Source organism: Triticum aestivum, chromosome 5A (genome assembly GCF_018294505.1).
Source record: "Triticum aestivum cultivar Chinese Spring chromosome 5A, IWGSC CS RefSeq v2.1, whole genome shotgun sequence".
NCBI lineage: Eukaryota > Viridiplantae > Streptophyta > Magnoliopsida > Poales > Poaceae > Triticum > Triticum aestivum.
Window position 1 is genome coordinate 675,180,054 of NC_057806.1, and position 18,911 is coordinate 675,198,964.

Consider the following 18,911-nt stretch of genomic DNA (forward strand, 5'->3'; position numbering starts at 1 on the left):
TATAGTTCGTTTGCTAGGGTTTTTCCAATGTCAAGTATCCTTTCCTTAGACCATGAGATCGTGTAACTCCCGGATACCGTAGGAGTGCTTTGGGTGTGCCAAACGTCACAACGTAATTGGGTGACTATAAAGGTATACTACGGGTATCTCCGAAAGTGTCTGTTGGGTTGACACGGATCAAGACTGGGATTTGTCACTCCATATGACGGAGAGGTATCACTGGGCCCACTCGGTAATGCATCATCATAATGAGCTCAAAGTGACCAAGTGTCTGGTCACGGGATCATGCATTACGGTACGAGTAAAGTGACTTGCCGGTAACGAGATTGAACGAGGTATTGGGATACCGACGATCGAATCTCGGGCAAGTAACATACCGATTAACAAAGGGAATTGTATACGGGGTTGCTTGAATCCTCGACATCGTGGTTCATCCGATGAGATCATCGAGGAGCATGTGGGAGCCAACATGGGTATCCAGATCCCGCTGTTGGTTATTGACCGGAGAGCGATCTCGGTCATGTCTACATGTCTCCCGAACCCGTAGGGTCTACACACTTAAGGTTCGGTGACGCTAGGGTTATAGGGATATGTATATGCAGTAACCCGAATGTTGTTCGGAGTCCCAGATGAGATCCCGGACGTCACGAGGAGTTCCGGAATGGTCCGGAGGTAAAGAATTATATATAGGAAGTGCTATTTCGGCCATCGGGACAAGTTTCGGGGTCACCGGTATTGTACCGGGACCACCGGAAGGGTCCCGGGGGTCCACCGGGTGGGGCCACCTGTCCCGGGGGGCCACATGGGCTGTAGGGGGTGTGCCTTGGCCTACATGGGCCAAGGGCACCAGCCCCAAGAGGCCCATGCGCCTAGGGTTTCAAGGAGGAAGAGTCCTAGGAGGGGAAGGCACCTCCTAGGTGCCTTGGGGAGGAGGGATTCCTCCCCTTGGCCGCACCCCCCTAGGAGATTAGATCTCCTAGGGCCGGCGCCCCCCCCCCTTGGCCCTCCTATATATAGTGGGGAGATGGAGGACTTCTAACCTGGATCTTTGGTGCCTCCCTCTCCCTCTCCAACACCTCCTCCTCCTCCATAGTGCTTGGCGAAGTCCTGCCGGAGTACTACAGCTCCATCACCACCACGCCGTCGTGCTGCTACTGGAGCCATCTCCCTCAACCTCTCCTTCCCCCTTGCTGGATCAAGAAGGAGGAGACGTGGTTGTTCTGTACGTGTGTTGAACGCGGAGGTGCCGTCCGTTCGGTGCTAAGGATCTTCGGTGATTCGAATCACGTCGAGTACGACTCCCTCATCCCCGTTCTTTGAACGCTTCCGCTCGCGATCTACAAGGTATGTAGATGCTTCTAATCACTCGTTGCTAGATGAACTCCTAGATGGATCTTGGTGAAACCGTAGGAAAATTTTTGTTTTCTGCAATGTTCCCCAGCAGTGGCATCATGAGCTAGGTCTATGCGTAGTTCTTCTTGCGCGAGTAGAACACAATTTGTTGTGGGCGTAGATGTTGTCAACTTTCTTGCCGCTACTAGTCTTATCTTGCTTCAACGGTATTGTGGGATGAAGCGGCCCGGACCAACCTTACATGTACGCTTACGTGAGACCGGTTCCACCGACTAACATGCACAAGTTGCATAAGGTGGCTGGCGGGTGTCTGTCTCTCCTACTTTAATTGGAGCGGATTCGATGAAAAGGGTCCTTATGAAGGGTAAATAGAAGTTGACAAATCAGGTTGTGGCTTTCACGTAGGTAAGAAAACGTTCTTGCTAGAACCCTACTTCAGCCACGTAAAACTTGCAACAACAATTAGAGGACATCTAACTTGTTTTTGCAGCAAGTGCTTTGTGATATGATATGGCCAAAGTTGTGATGAATGATGAATGATATATATGTGATGTATGAGATGTTCATGGTATTGTAATAGGAATCATGACTTGCATGTCGATGAGTATGACAACCGGCAAGAGCCATAGGAGTTGTCTTTATTTTTTGTATGACCTGCGTGTCATTGAGAAACGCCATGTAAATTACTTTACTTTATTGCTAAACGTGTTAGCCTTAGTAGTAGAAGTAATAGTTGGCGAGCAACTTCATGGAGACACAATGATGGAGATCATGATGATGGAGATCATGGTGTCAAGCCGGTGACAAGATGATCATGGAGCCCCAAGATGGAGATCAAAGGAGCTATGTGATATTGGTCATATCATGTCACTATTATTATTTGATTGCATGTGATGTTTATCATGTTTTTGCATCTTGTTTACTTAGAACGACGGTAGTAAATAACATGATCCCTCATAATAATTTCAAGAAGTGTTCCCCCTAACTGTGCACCGTTGCGACAGTTCGTTCGTTTCTAAGCATCACGTGATGATCGGGTGTGATAGATTCCAACGTTCACATACAACGGGTGTAAGACAGATTTACACATGCAAACACTTAGGTTGACTTGACGAGCCTAGCATGTACAGACATGGCCTCGAAACACAGAAGACTGAAAGGTCGAGCATGAGTCATATAGAAGATACGATCAACATGAAGATGTTCACCGATGTTGACTAGTCCATCTCACGTGATGATCGGACACGGCCTAGTTGACTCGGATCATGTTATACTTAGATGACTAGAAGAGGGATGTCTATCTAAGTGGGAGTTCATTGAATAATTTGATTAGATGAACTTAATTATCATGAACTTAGTCTAAATGTTTACAATATGTCTTGTAGATCAAATGGCCAACGTAGTCCTCAACTTCAACGCGTTCCTAGAGAAAACCAATCTGAAAGACGATGGCAGCAACTACAAGGACTGGGTCCGGAACCTGAGGATCATCCTCATAGCTGCCAAGAAAGATTATGTCCTACAAGCACCGCTGGGTGACGCACCTGTTCTCCCTACAGAACAAGACGTTATGAACGCTTGGCAGGCACGTACCGATGACTACTCCCTCGTTCAGTGCGGCATGCTTTACAGCTTAGAGCCGGGGCTCCAAAAGCGTTTTGAGAGACAAGGAGCATATGAGATGTTCGAAGAGCTGAAAATGGTTTTTCAAGCTCATGCCCGGGTCGAGAGATATGAAGTCTCCGACAAATTCTTCAGCTGTAAGATGAAGGAAAATAGTTCTGTTAGTGAGCACATACTCACTATGTCTGGGTTACATAACCGCTTGACTCAGCTGGGAGTTAATCTCCCGGATGACGCGGTCATTGACAGAATCCTCCAGTCGCTTCCACCAAGCTACAAGAGCTTTGTGATGAACTTCAATATGCAGGGGATGGAAAAGACCATTCCTGAAGTATTTGTTATGCTGAAATCAGCAGAGGTAGAAGTCAAAAAGGAACATCAAGTGTTGATGGTGAATAAAACCACTAAGTTCAAGAAGGGCAAGGGTAAGAAAGCCTTCAAGAAAGACGGCAAGGGAGTTGCCGCGCCCGGCAAGCAAGCTGCCGGGAAGAAGCCAAAGAATGGACCCAAGCCCGAGACTGAGTGCTTTTATTGCAAGGAAAGTGGTCACTGGAAGCGGAACTGCCCCAAATACTTAGCGGACAAGAAGGCCGGCAAAACAAAAGGTATATGTGATATACATGTAATTGATGTGTACCTTACTAGTACTCGTAGTAGCTCCTGGGTATTTGATACCGGTGCAGTTGCTCACATTTGTAACTCAAAGCAGGAGCTGCGGAATAAGCAGAGACTGGCGAAGGACGAGGTGATGATGCGCGTCGGGAATGGTTCCAAGGTCGATGTGATCGCCGTCGGCACGCTACCTCTACATTTACCTACGGGATTAGTTTTGAACCTCAATAATTGTTATTTAGTGCCAAGTTTGAGCATGAACATTGTATCAGGATCTCGTCTAATACGAGATGGCTACTCATTTAAATCCAAGAATAATGGTTGTTCTATTTATATGAGAGATATGTTTTATGGTCATGCTCCAATGGTGAATGGTTTATTCTTAATGAATCTCGAGCGTAATGCTACACATATTCATAGTGTGAATACCAAAAGATGTAAGATTGATAATGATAGTCTCACATACTTGTGGCACTGCCGCCTTGGTCACATAGGTGTCAAACGCATGAAGAAGCTCCATGCTGATGGACTTTTAGAGTCTCTTGATTACGAATCATTTGACAAGTGTGAACCATGCCTCATGGGTAAAATGACCAAGACTCCGTTCTTAGGAACAATGGAGCGAGCAACCAACTTATTGGAAATCATACATACTGATGTGTGCGGTCCAATGAGTGTTGAGGCTCGCGGGGGCTATCATTATGTTCTCACCCTCACTGATGACTTGAGTAGATATGGGTATGTCTACTTAATGAAACACAAGTCTGAAACCTTTGAAAAGTTCAAGGAATTTCAGAGTGAGGTTGAAAATCAACGTGACAGGAAAATCAAGTTCCTGTGATCAGATCGTGGAGGAGAATACTTGAGTCATGAGTTTGGCACACACTTAAGAAAATGTGGAATAGTTTCACAGCTCACGCCGCCTGGAACACCTCAGCATAATGGTGTGTCCGAATGTCGTAATCGCACTCTATTAGATATGGTGCGATCTATGATGTCTCTTGCCGATTTACCGCTATCTTTTTGGGGCTATGCTTTAGAGACTGCCGCATTCATTTTAAATAGGGCTCCGTCGAAATCCGTTGAGACGACACCATTTGAATTATGGTTTGGGAAGAAACCTAAGCTGTCGTTTCTAAAAGTTTGGGGATGCGATGCTTATGTCAGGAAACTTCAACCTGAAAAGCTCGAACCCAAGTCAGAAAAATGCGTCTTCATAGGATACCCTAAAGAAACTATTGGGTATACCTTCTACCTCAGATCCGAAGGCAAGATCTTTGTTGCCAAGAATGGATCCTTTCTAGAGAAAGAGTTTCTCTCGAAAGAAGTAAGTGGGAGGAAAGTAGACCTTGATGAAGTATTACCTCTTGAACCGGAAAATGGCGCAACTCAAGAAAATGTTTCTGAGGTGCCTGCACCGACAAGAGAGGAAGTTAATGATGATGATCAAGATACTTCAGATCAAGCTCCTGCTGAAATTCATAGGTCCACAAGGACACGTTCCGCACCAGAGTGGTACGGCAACCCTGTCTTAGAAATCATGTTGTTAGACAACGGTGAACCTTCGAACTATGAAGAAGCGATGGCGGGCCCGGATTCCGACAAATGGCTAGAAGCCATGAAATCCGAGATAGGATCCATGTACGAAAACGAAGTATGGACTTTGACTGACTTGCCCGTTGAGCGGCGAGCCATAGAAAATAAATGGATCTTTAAGAAGAAGACAGATGCGGATGGTAATGTGACCATCTATAAAGCTCAGCTTGTCGCTAAGGGTTATCGACAAGTTCAAGGGGTTGACTACGATGAGACTTTCTCACCGGTAGCGAAGCTGAAGTCCGTCCGAATCATGTTAGCGATTGCCGCATTCTATGATTATGAGATATGGCAAATGGACGTCAAAACGGCATTCCTTAATGGTTTCCTTAAGGAAGAATTGTATCTGATGCAGCCGGAAGGTTTTGTCGATCCTAAGAATGCTGACAAGGTGTGCAAGCTCCAACGCTCGATTTATGGGCTGGTGCAAGCATCTTGGAGTTGGAACATTCGCTTTGATGAGATGATCAAAGCGTTTGGGTTTACACAGACTTATGGAGAAGCCTGCGTTTACAAGAAAGTGAGTGGGAGCTCTGTAGCATTTCTCATATTATATGTAGATGACATACTTTTGATGGGAAATGATATAGAACTCTTGGACAGCATTAAGGCCTACTTGAATAAGAGTTTTTCAATGAAGGACCTTGGAGAAGCTGCTTATATATTAGGCATCAAGATCTATAGAGATAGATCAAGACGCCTCATAGGTCTTTCACAAAGCATATACCTTGATAAGATATTGAAGAAGTTCAATATGGACCAGTCTAAGAAGGGGTTCTTGCCTGTGTTGCAAGGTGTGAAATTGAGCTCAGCTCAATGTCCGACCATGGCAAAAGATATAGAAGAGATGAGTGTCATCCCCTATGCCTCAGCCATAGGTTCTATTATGTATGCCATGCTGTGTACCAGACCCGATGTAAACCTTGCCGTAAGTTTGGTAGGAAGGTACACTGGACAGCGGTCAAGAATATCCTGAAGTACCTGAAAAGGACTAAGGAAATGTTTCTCGTTTATGGAGGTGACGAAGAGCTCGTCGTAAAGGGTTACGTCGACGCTAGCTTCGACACAGATCTGAATGACTCTAAGTCTCAAACCGGATACGTGTATATTTTGAATGGTGGGGCAGTAAGCTGGTGCAGTTGCAAGCAGAGCGTCGTGGCGGGATCTACATGTGAAGCGGAGTACATGGCAGCCTCGGAGGCAGCACATGAAGCAATTTGGGTGAAGGAGTTCATCACCGACCTAGGATCCATACCCAATGCGTCGGGGCCGATCAAGCTCTTCTGTGACAACACTGGAGCTATTGCTCTTGCCAAGGAGCCCAGGTTTCACAAGAAGACAAGGCACATCAAGCGTCGCTTCAACTCCATTCGTGAAAATGTTCAAGATGGAGACATAGATATTTGTAAAGTACATACGGACCTGAATGTAGCAGATCCGTTGACTAAACCTCTCCCTAGAGCAAAACATGATCAACACCAGAATTCCATGGGTGTTCGATTCATCACAATGTAACTAGATTATTAACTCTAGTGCAAGTGGGAGACTGTTGGAAATATGCCCTAGAGGCAATAATAAAAGCATTATTATTATATTTCCTTGTTCATGATAATTGTCTTTATTCATGCTATAATTGTGTTATCCGGAAATCGTAATACATGTGTGAATAATAGACACCAACATGTCCCTAGTAAGCCTCTAGTTGACTAGCTCATTGATCAACAGATAGTCATGGTTTCCTGACTATGGACATTGGATGTCATTGATAACGAGATCACATCATTAGGAGAATGATGTGATGGACAAGACCCAATCCTAAACATAGCACAAGATCGTATAGTTCATTTGCTAGGGTTTTTCCAATGTCAAGTATCCTTTCCTTAGACCATGAGATCGTGTAACTCCCGGATACCGTAGGGGTGCTTTGGGTGTGCCAAACGTCACAACGTAACTGGGTGACTATAAAGGTATACTACGGGTATCTCCGAAAGTGTCTGTTGGGTTGACACGTATCAAGACTGGGATTTGTCACTCCATATGACGGAGACGTATCACTGGGCCCACTCGGTAATGCATCATCATAATGAGCTCAAAGTGACCAAGTGTCTAGTCACGGGATCATGCATTACGGTACGAGTAAAGTGACTTGCCGGTAACGAGATTGAACGAGGTATTGGGATACCGACGATCGAATCTCGGGCAAGTAACATACCGATTGACAAAGGGAATTGTATACGGGGTTGCTTGAATCCTCGACATCGTGGTTCATCCGATGAGATCATCGAGGAGCATGTGGGAGCCAACATGGGTATCCAGATCCCGTTGTTGGTTATTGACCGGAGAGCGATCTCGGTCATGTCTACATGTCTCCCGAACCCGTAGGGTCTACACACTTAAGGTTCGGTGACGCTAGGGTTATAGGGATATGTATATGCAGTAACCCGAATGTTGTTCGGAGTCCCGAATGAGATCCCGGACGTCACGAGGAGTTCCGGAATGGTCCGGAGGTAAAGAATTATATATAGGAAGTGTTATTTCGGCCATCGGGACAAGTTTCGGGGTCACCGGTATTGTACCGGGACCACCGGAAGGGTCCCGGGGGTCCACCGGGTGGGGCCACCTGTCCCGGGGGGCACATGGGCTGTAGGGGGTGCGCCTTGGCCTACATGGGCCAAGGGCACCAGCCCCAAGAGGCCCATGCGCCTAGGGTTTCAAGGAGGAAGAGTCCTAGGAGGGGAAGGCACCTCCTAGGTGCCTTGGGGAGGAGGGATTCCTCCCCTTGGCTGCACCCCCCTAGGAGATTAGATCTCCTAGGGCCGGCGCCCCCCCCCCCTCTTGGCCCTCCTATATATAGTGGGGATATGGAGGACTTCTAACCTGGATCTTTGGTGCCTCCCTCTCCCTCTCCAACACCTCCTCCTCCTCCATTGTGCTTGGCGAAGCCCTGCCGGAGTACTGCAGCTCCATCACCACCATGCCGTCGTGCTGCTGCTGGAGCCATCTCCCTTAACCTCTCCTTCCCCCTTGCTGGATCAAGAAGGAGGAGACGTGGATGTTCCGTACGTGTGTTGAACGCGGAGGTGCCGTCCGTTCGGTGCTAAGGATCTTCGGTGATTCGAATCACGTCGAGTACGACTCCCTCATCCCCATTCTTTGAACGCTTCCGCTCGCGATCTACAAGGTACGTAGATGCTTCTAATCACTCGTTGATAGATGAACTCCTAGATGGATCTTGGTGAAACCGTAGGAAAATTTTTGTTTTCTGCAACATTCCCCAGCAGGTTGATGAGGCAGTATTGGTGGGGAGTGGAGAATGGCAAGAGGAAGATGGCCTGGCTAAGCTGGGAGAAGATGATCTTGCCCAAGGATATGGGGGGCATGGGGTTTAGGGACATGTGCGCCTTCAACCAAGCGTTGCTTGCGAAACAAGCTTGGAGATTATTACATACCCCAGACAGCCTATGTGCTCGCTTGCTTCGGGCAAAATACTACCCAAATGGTAATCTTTTGGATACGGTGTTCCCGTCCAGCTCTTCTGCGGTGTGGAAAGGTATCACTCATGGCCTCGAACTGTTGAAGAAAGGCTTGATTTGGAGAGTTGGAAACAGCACTATGATCAGAACTTGGAGGGATCCGTGGATCCCCAGGAAGCACGACTCCAAACCAATAACCCCAAAAAGAAATTGCAGATACAATTGGGTGGCTGATTTTTTGGAGGATTCAGGAGCATGGAATGTAAACAGGTTAAGGCAGTACTTTTGGGAGATGGACGTCGGTGAAATTCTGAAGATCCGGACATCACCCAGAGGAGAGCAAGATTTTCTGGGATGGTTTCCGGAAAGAATGGCTGTTTTACGGTGAGAAGTGCTTACCGGCTCGCTACATCTGTTGGGCAAGCAGGTCTGGGGTCGTCTAGTGCGGCTCCAGGAGGACATCGGGTGATTTGGAGACGTATTTGGAACGCTAAGTTGCCCCTGAAGATGCGAATACTAGCCTGGAAAGTGGTGGCCGGGGCTTTAGCTACCAACGCATGCAAGAAATACAGACACATAGCTACTAGGGACACTTGCCCGTTGTGTGGTTCAGAGAAGGAATCAAGTTTCCATGCTCTCATCACATGTGATCACGCGCAATTGTTGTGGACCCATATGCGCCAGGTTTGGCCTTTGCCAGACAATCAGCTGCTGAAAGACACCGGGAAGGATTGGCTTCTGAACATATTGATGAACTGTGATGATGCTATGAGGGACTGCACAATCATGCTCTTGTGGAGAATTTGGTCGCTACGCAATGATCCCACCGCTAAGTCTATTCCAACGACCGCTGCGACGGCAGATTATCTCCAGAGCTACATGTCCTCACTACAACCGGGCAGAAGGTATACTATAGAAGATATAATCAAAGGTAAGATGTCTACGTTCGTCGCAGAGCCAGCTAAGGCGCGGAATCATGCACCGGTGCTACCTTGGCCAAAACCCTCCCCTGGTCAAACCGCACTGTCGGTCGACGGTGCGTTCTCGGAGGCAGACGGTTCAGCAGCAGCGGGGATGGTGCTGAGACGAAGTGACGGTAGCGTCATCTTTGCGGCGTATCGGTGTATTTTCAACTGCAATGACGCCCTAGAAGCTGAAGTGCATGCTTTAATGCAAGGGATGGCACTTGTTATTGAGCACGTTGAGGGGCCTATTATTGTCCAGACCGATTCGTCAGAAGCTTTCATGGCATTGAAAGGGGACAGTCTCTGTTTCTCTGCTTATGGACATTTGGTGGCTGAGATTCAGCGGCACATGGGTGTAAGAGAGTTTATTCCGTCGAAAATTAAACGTGAACAAAACAGGGTAGCAGATGGATTGGCTTCATATAGTCGTGCGGAGAGTACCACTGTTGTATGGCTAGGTAGAGGTCCACCTTGCATGGAGGAACTATTGCCTCTTGATTGTAACCCTGTGATTCTGGAATAAAATCTCTTTTACCCTCGCAAAAAAAAGAGTATGTGTGAAAGTGGACAATTCGAGGCACACATATTTGTGTATATTATCCGCAAAAAATAAATACTTGTGTATATTTCAAAATGGACCATCCCAGGCACAAGTATTGGAGTGCCACACAGCTTTCGGTGCTGGTGTGCCCATCATTTGTGCTGGCCGATAATAAAATCTACTACCCCCTCTGTAAACTAATATAAGAGCGTTTAGATAACTAAAATAGCGATCTAAACGCTCTTATATTAATTTACGGAGGGAGTAATAAACTGTGGCGAGCAGACACCGGGGCTCGGACGGGTGTGTAGGGAAATGATCTGATCAGAGTGTCGGGCATGGGTCTGAGAGAGGTTGACCCAATTAAACCCGACGTGATTGCCGGCCTGATAATAGACGAGCCGGAGCCCATCCAACTACCTCTCCCCATCTCAACGCCTGTTCTTCGGGTTCTTCCTACCCCTCTATCTCGTCCATCAGCAAGCGAGCGAGCCGAGGGCATTGCAGGCGCCATGAACGGCGACGGCGGAGGGCACGAGAGCGGCGGGAGCGACCACGACGACATGGACACGCGGAAGCCGCTGCTGGCGCACACGGGGAGCTGGTGGTACGGCACACGCGAGTCCCACGTCTCCGCCTTGCTCTGCACGCTCGTCGTGGCGCTCGGCCCCATCCAGTTCGGCTTCACCGGCGGCTTCTCCTCGCCGACGCAGGACGCCATCACCCGCGACCTCAGCCTCTCCATCTCCGAGGTCACCATCCTTCCATCGCCCGCCGTCTTTGTTTACTGTTGTTGCCGGACTCGCTGGCCTGGCAATGCCCGGAATCCTAGTGACTGACCGACGACGCTGGCTACTTGCAGTTCTCGGTGTTCGGCTCGCTCTCCAACATCGGCGCCATGGCGGGGGCCGTCGCCAGCGGCCAGATGGTGGAGCACGTTGGGCACAAAGGGGTGAGATTTTCTCATTAGCCTGTCCGTCTTCTTTTTCCATGCGCAGTTACTGCTCCTAGCTACTCCGTCCGTATACTATAAGTAGTAACTGTCACAAACTGTTAAAATAAATCTGAGATATATCGTCGATCATCCGAGGACCAAGCAATCACACAAGCATGACACCGAAATTTGTTAACGAGGTTTACCGATATGGCTACATCTTGGGGCCTGACTACGGACGCTTCTCCCGTGACACCGTCACAATACCGCACACCGGCTATGGGCGCCGGCACACGCCGCCTGCTCCCCTTGCGCGCATGTGCTATTATGTTGGCATAGGTTACATCGTGTATCTAGCTCCGCTATATATGAGAGGTTTAGAATACAAGTGTCCTATTAGGACACGACTCCATATCCTATCTAAACACAATACAACTACAAGTCCAACTGTAACCTACCTCGTACACTATATTCGACACAACTCCAACAAACTCCACCTTGGCGAATATTCTACACCATCCTGAATTTGTTCATGCGTCAAACTTCCATGTACATTGGACTTGAGCTTATCCCATGAGCACCGCTACTACTTCAAAGACTCCATGTGACTCCACCTGCAACTTGTAGCCCCTTCTTTTCTTGACCACAATCAACACTCGAGCAAAATTAAGTTCCACATTACTCTAGTTTGCGCTCCCAACTTCCAGAGTATCCATTCAACATCATCACACACCGATCACTGATCTGCGTGAAAGTGAACAACTCACATATTGGGTGTCACACATAAGAGTTACTTGAACTCAACATCACCGCTCCTTTCTTGACCGCCTGTCTGAAACTTGAAAGAATTTCATCATTGCTTGTAGTCATCCCGAGTCAAATTCGCAGTTGTCTCACCACATGTATGACCACCAGAGCCCTGGCACGTCTCCATGTCCCGTGCATACCGCACGCCTCGCCGCTATTACCGCGTCGAGCCTCCGCTGTCCCGGTTGAGTCTCAAAGGGTCGCGACTCGTACCACTCAACCCCCACTACAGAGTACCACCGATCATCACCGACCGATGACGAGTTTCATGCTTCCATCAGACCACTGGGCTCCAGTCCAAACTGCATGTCACTCGCTTTGCCCAGCTGAATAGGCTTCGATTCTCTGGATCCTTACACCGTAGCCCCTCAATCCGGCTCCACCTTCAACATGACTCCATGGTAGATGATCAATGCACCCTCGTGCCCCGTCGACTTCAAGCTCTCATGTGCACCATCTTGAATCAACCCCGCACCATAGTCTTGTCGAAGTCACACAAGCCTTCAGGTCAGCGTCACGTGTTTCCACGCCCAGAAGTCGGTCACCATCAGCATCACGCTCCTATGTCGTCGTTGCCGATCTCAACCACCGTCTTCTGTACCAACCAACCTGCGTCAATCCCGTCAGACTGTCCAGTCCAACCCAGCCAAACTTGTCTGACTGCGACCATGTTTCACCCCGCATCATGTTTCCGGCACATACCATGCATTACTCGACGCCCTGTTAAACATGATCCCTAAGACGCGCTTGTCCACGCGCCTCCATAGCCTCTCCACGTGTTCCAAGCCTTCTCAGCAAATTGACCCCGAAAAACTTTCATGCAACCTGCACAATTTTTCTTGTCTCTATTTGTTGTTGTAGCTTCTCCATGCACCTTAGCAGAAAACTGCCCCTGTGCACACACGTGACCCTGGCCACTCCTTTTTTTTCAACAAACAAATCCCGTAGTGGTCATACGTATGCATCTGTTCTCGTCACAGCAAATTCAGCAAACAACTCAAGTCTGTGGCCTCGCCCTGCACTTACCTATGGGCCGCGTGAAGGGCCTTGGGCCACCTTCGCCCGACATTAGGCTTCCAGCGCCCGTGCGCGCGCGTCCGACCGAATCCGACTACAAACAAGTCCATGTCTATGCGCGTCGTCGCCACCGATCCAATTCGATCCAGTACACCTCCTATGCACACCACGCCTTGCCCAAATAGCCAAAGTATTCTGCAATCCTGCTGTGACGACGCAACCGCTTGCACGCGTTCCATGACATCTTCTCAGCTTCGATCTCGTCGAATACGATCGAACACTCTCGATCCACTGAAAACAATCTGCCACCGCATGCTTCTGCACCGCTTTCCATCGACGAATTGTGACCTTCTCGAACCTTGTTATGATACCACTTGTTAGAATAAATTCAAGGCATACCGTCGATCATTCGAGGACCAAGCAATCACACGAGCACGACACCGAGATTTGTTAACGAGGTTCACCGATATGGCTACATCCCCAGGGCCTGACTACGGGCGCTCCTCCCCGTGACACCGTCACAATACCGTACACCGGTCACCCGGGCGCCGGCACATGCCGCCTGCTCCCCCTTGCGCGCCTGTGCTATTATGTTGGCATAGGTTACATCGTGTGTCTAGCCCCGCTATATATGAGAGGCCTAGGATACAAGTGTCCTATTAGGACACGACTCCATATCCTATCTATTCCTTCCTTCCATCTATATAGGGCCTAATGCGTTTTTTCAAGACCGCCTTTGACTATTAATAAAATTAATACTTCATGACATGCATAATGTAAAAATTATATCATTGAAAGCTCCTTTGACATACGAATTTGATGATGTGCTTTGTATAAGTTGCATGTCATATATTATTGCTCTAACATTTGATCAAAGTTAGCCTCGAAAAACGCATTAGACCCTATATGGATGAAAGGAGGGAGTAAACACAATACAACTACAAGTCCAACTATAACATATCTCGTATACTATATTCGACACAACTCCAACACAAACAGCAGTGCAATCTTGTGAGCAATCTATCCATTTCACCATTTAAATCAACAAAAAAAACACGTGGATAAGATTGCTCGGTCGAAACTTATTTACGTTAGCATCTCAAAAAAATGATTGGAGGTTGTACTCTATATGAGACGCGGTGGGTCTTGTCGCCATCGATCACCGTCAGACTAGTGCCCAAGCTGGCTCCATGAGGCACACGCATGCGCGCCACACACGCCCCCACACGTACTACAGCTGCAGCACGTTAACTGTCCTACTCACAATTGGTCCTACACAGTGACAGTGTGGTGTGCTACAGTAGAGTTGGTAGATAGGCTGCTCTGCTGCTGCAGCTTCAATGAACTGTAGTAGTAGACCGAGGGACGCGGAGGAATTGATCCCGGGCACCAGTGATCCCGAATGAACAGTAAAATCTAAAAAAATAGTAAAAAAAATTTAAAAAAATCTGAATTTTTTTGTCAAGAAACTTTGATGTTTTTTCTACATGCGTGCCAATTTTCGTGATGAAATGACATTTGTGGAGGTGTCAGCAAAAAAAACAAAATCATGCTCCAAAAAAACTGTTTTTGGAAGCATTTTGGAGCATCGATTTTGTTTTTTTTCTGAGACCTGCATGAATGTCATTTTGTCATGAAAATTTGTATGCATGTGAAAAATATGTCAATGTTTGTTGCCAAAAAAATTCAGATTTTTTTGAACTTTTTAAATATTTTTTTTGTTTGTACTGTAGCAAAGGGTGCCGGTGAGCTCGAGCTCACAATAGCACTTTCGACTACTAGAGCATCTTCGCATGATGTAAAATAGGGTAGCTGCCTAAAAAATTGTTTTTAGACCGAAGCTTCACATGGTGTAAAATAGGGTAGCTGCCTAAAAAACAATTTTCAGACCATTAGGACTCAAAAAAAAATTGCATCAAAGAGATGCAAATACACATCACTTGTGCGGCTGCCGCAAACCAAAAATGCAGACACAAAGCGATTCCTGCCACCTCCACATTGCCTCGTCACTAGATCCACCGCCACCCTATGCCCGCCCGGCCGCCGCCCCACCACCACCACCGAGCCGAGGATGTTGCCACGCCCTGAGCCGATATGAAAGGCGGGCTTCCCCGGCATTTGATTCCAACCACTACGTCGTCGACTTGTTGTGCAACGGGGAGCGACATTGGCTCAGGGCCTCTGACATTGCGTGTTGGAGGTTCGGCCTGCCGAAGCGCGAGCTGAACTTTCCCGACGTTTAATCCCGGGAGGTGGCGGAGTTCATTGGTCCCGAAGTGCATAATGTGACCCGCAAGGAGAAGATGGAAGATAGTATCGTCCTGGAGCAGTGCAACACTCCTGAGACAAACGTGGTGGCTATGGCGCAGGAAATCCGCACCTCGTGCAAGCGGAGTATGATTTGTTTGGCAGTAGGGACATGCGGTGCAACAGGGCGATCAATAATGAGGACGAGGCTGGGCCCTCAAGGGTGATCAAGGGCGATTTGGACGACGAGGTTCAGCCCAACGAGGTCCAGCGGGGCGACGAGGATAACAAGACTGGGACAACCTTAATGATGAGGAGTAGCTGCCTGTAGTGCCCGTAGGAATCGATCGTGCTATTTTAAAGTTTGCGTGTTCTGTCTATTTAGCATTTGACTGTTTTTCAATTCGACAACAATCAAATTTACTGACAAATAAACAGTAGACACCTGTATGTCACAAAAACCCACTAGTAGCCACTTTATATTTCCTTTTTGAAAAAACGGGTCGGGCAAATTCTGACCCGTTTGGAACCTTTGAACTAAACCTGGACGGCAAACCTCCCTGGACCACAGCTACCAGCTGCCTATCAACTTGGAAATTGGAGAGGGGAGTGAACCTGGAGACGACCAAGAAATAAGAACAGCAGGCAGGCAATTGGGGAAATCTCAGCAAACTCAACAGGTTAGGAGCACTTCTACTCCTACCCTAGTAGTACTTCAATTCTTCACCCACTTCACCTTCTTACCTGTAAAAAACAAAGGAAAACAAAGGCATCAGAGAAACTAAATACAAAATAAGAAACTAACAGGAAATTAGACTAGAAAACTAGATACTCTGCAAATGATTGATCACTACCTGTAAACAAAACTTGGATAGTTACAGGAATGACACTGCAAGCACACAATTCTCTACAGTAGCAGAACTTGTCAATTTACAGTGAAAATACCTATGAATTAAACTGCAATAGAACAATAATTACAATGTAAATCCCATAGAAATTGCATAGTAATACAGTGTTAAAGTGAATAGGTAAAACAGGTAATATAAAAATACCGAATGAAATACAGTGTAACTGCACATGAATTACAGTGGGAATTGCCTAGAATTTTTAACTCATTTCTTTACACAAGCAGAAATTGACAACTTAAACTGAAACTACCTATGAATTAAACTGTAATAGAACAATAATTACAGTGCAAATCCCCTAAAAATTAACATAGTAATGTGCTAGCAGAACTTGTCAACTAACACTGAAACTACCTACGAATTAACTGTAATAGAACAACAATTACAGTGTAAATCTCCTAAAAATTACATAGTAATTTATAGTGATTTATAGTGAAAAAGCCAATAATTACAGTGGAAAATGACTAGAATTTTCAATGTATCACTGTAAAAACACAAGCAATGGAAAATTTGCACTGCAAAAACCCACTTAATTTGCACTGTAGAAATACAAAGCAAGTACATTGAAAAGAGAGAAGCCTCTGGACTATACAAAATACAGACTAAAAAAATACTACAATGCTACTTGGAAAAGACGAGCTACTGTCAATGTCACAGGAAGATCTAATCCTAAATGTGAGTACCAATAAATGGCAAAAAACTTAGAAGAGGATGTTAAGTACATGAAAAAAAAATCTCACACACAAAAACATTGCTGGAATCATTCTCCTTTAGTGCGCTCCTACAGCCAGACATTATATACAAGGTAAGAAAAACATAATTACTAAGATGAACAAACTAAAACCGAATGAGAGCATGGCCAAAGAAGGAGGACTAACCACATTCCTTCTACTAGCAGAAGACAACTTCTTCTTCAATGCCTTTACTCTCTGAAAAAACATAAAGATAAAAGTAACCTCAACAAGAGAAAATAACCAACAACATAAAACAGCAAGCACAAGAAAAAAAAAGATGATGAACTTGATTAACATAAAACTTGAAAAGAGCTTCGTCAAAGGCTCCTTCATCACCAGATAGTTCCTGAAAAAATATAAAAATACAGCAGACCCAAAACAAAAAAACTGATTACATAAACTCGAAATGAAAACATAACTAGAAAAAAAGAGAAAAATAACTACCATAGACATTGGATACGATCCATCTTCCGCAAAGTCATTAGGCACGGATGGTTCACGAATAGAATTTGCACTCTCAAAAGATGATACTAACAGAACGTCTTGATGAGAGACTTTCCGAAGCTTTCCCATAAAACTAAACCTGTAAATTACAGAGCTAAAGCATAAACATTACACTACAAACTAGGCGCGAAAAATACATTATAAATACATATACTAAGCAAGACGATTACACTACAAAACTAGGGGTATACAGTAATTCTTGGGAAGACTACAGTGGAAACAAGACACACAGATGAGAATAATCATGAGGAACAAAGCCATAAATTCAAGAGTTACATAACTGAATCAAGAAAAATACACTGTAAAAATCGGGGGAAATACAGTGTAAAAATAGATATAGAAACCATGGGAATTCTTGGGGAAATTCCACTGTAAACAGGACACCTAGTTGAGAATAGAAGAAAAAAATCAGGAATTACATAACTGAAACAATTAAAGTACACTAAAAATAAGGGCAAGAATACACAGAAACTGTGCCGGCGAATTACACAGAAATTGGGTAAATAACACTGAAAGTCAGGGGCATATTACACTGTAAATTAGGGACATGATACAACGTATTTTTAATACAAAAAAGCATGAGAATTACACTGTAATTGTGAAAATATTACACTGAAAAAATGAAGGAGAAGATCTAGGCCATATTACACAATAGTTCTTGTACAAATTACAGCAATTCACTGTCTCTAGGACATATTACACTGTAATATGGGGAGTATTACACTGTAAATGGAAGGTCTCTACAACATATTATACAGTAAATTACATGAGAAGTTGGGCTAAATTACTGTGTAAATGTAGGGTATACTACAGTGTAGTCCTAGGACATATTACATAACTGAATCATTAAAAGTACACTGAAAATAAGGGCAAGAGTACACGGTAACTGTGCCGCAAATTACATAGAAATGGGGTAAATTACACTAAAAGTCAGAGGCACATTACACAGTAAAAGCAAAGTAAAAAAGCCTGAGAATTACACTGTAATTGTGAAAATATTACACTGAAAATGCAGGAGAAAATCTAGTCCATATTACACAGTAGTTCTTGCACAAATTACATTAATTCACTGTCTCTAGGACATATTACACTGTAAAATGGGAAAATTACACTGTAAATGGAGGGTCTCTAAAACATATTATACAGTAAATTACTTGAGTAGTTGGCTAAATTACTGTGTAAATGTAGGGTAAACTACAGTGCAGTCCTAGGACATATTACACATCGATTCCAGCGCATATTACACTGAAAAATCTGGGCATATGCACTGTAATTAGGGGAAAATGTACACTATAATCTGTATTACACTGGAATTAGGGCGAAAAATACAAAGTACTACTATGTCAAATTACACTGTAATTGTACGTTAAAATACACTCAACATCTGCAAGCATACACAGTAATTCTGGGAGGTAAGTTACATTGTAATTCTGGGAGAATTACACTGTACATAGTACTACGAGGACAAAACACACTCAAATAAGGGAGTATTACACTGTAAGTTCAGGGACATCGTGAAGATACAACATATTTCGCAGTAAATTACACAGCAGTTACACTGAAAATCTGGGGGGTAAGATACACTGCATTTCTGAGGTAC

The 18,911-nt window shown here is 45.5% G+C and overlaps 1 protein-coding gene and 1 long non-coding RNA gene across 5 annotated transcripts in view; one reads left to right on the forward strand and one right to left on the reverse strand.

Moving 5' to 3' along the window:
* The first annotated feature begins 10,501 nt into the window (after positions 1–10,501).
* The window catches only part of LOC123105898 (sugar transporter ERD6-like 4), a 15,231-nt gene continuing 6,821 nt past the window's right edge, over positions 10,502–18,911 (forward strand). Inside the window, exons 1-2 of the mRNA XM_044528076.1 lie at positions 10,502–10,915; positions 11,026–11,115. Of these exons, the coding sequence (XP_044384011.1) occupies positions 10,502–10,915; positions 11,026–11,115 (504 nt within the window). The remainder of the gene's footprint in view (positions 10,916–11,025; positions 11,116–18,911) is intronic.
* LOC123105899 (uncharacterized) overlaps positions 15,572–18,911 on the reverse strand; it is a 4,719-nt gene continuing 1,379 nt past the window's right edge. Inside the window, exons 2-6 of one of the 4 annotated variants that reach the window (XR_006451073.1) lie at positions 17,252–18,565; positions 16,952–17,153; positions 16,796–16,854; positions 16,023–16,125; positions 15,572–15,912 (exon numbers count right to left, since the gene is read on the reverse strand). This is a non-coding gene — a long non-coding RNA (uncharacterized lncRNA). Of the gene's footprint in view, positions 15,913–16,022; positions 16,126–16,795; positions 16,855–16,951; positions 17,154–17,251; positions 18,900–18,911 lie in introns of those variants that run through there. The other 3 variants (XR_006451071.1, XR_006451072.1, XR_006451070.1) reach the window with 3 other exon arrangements.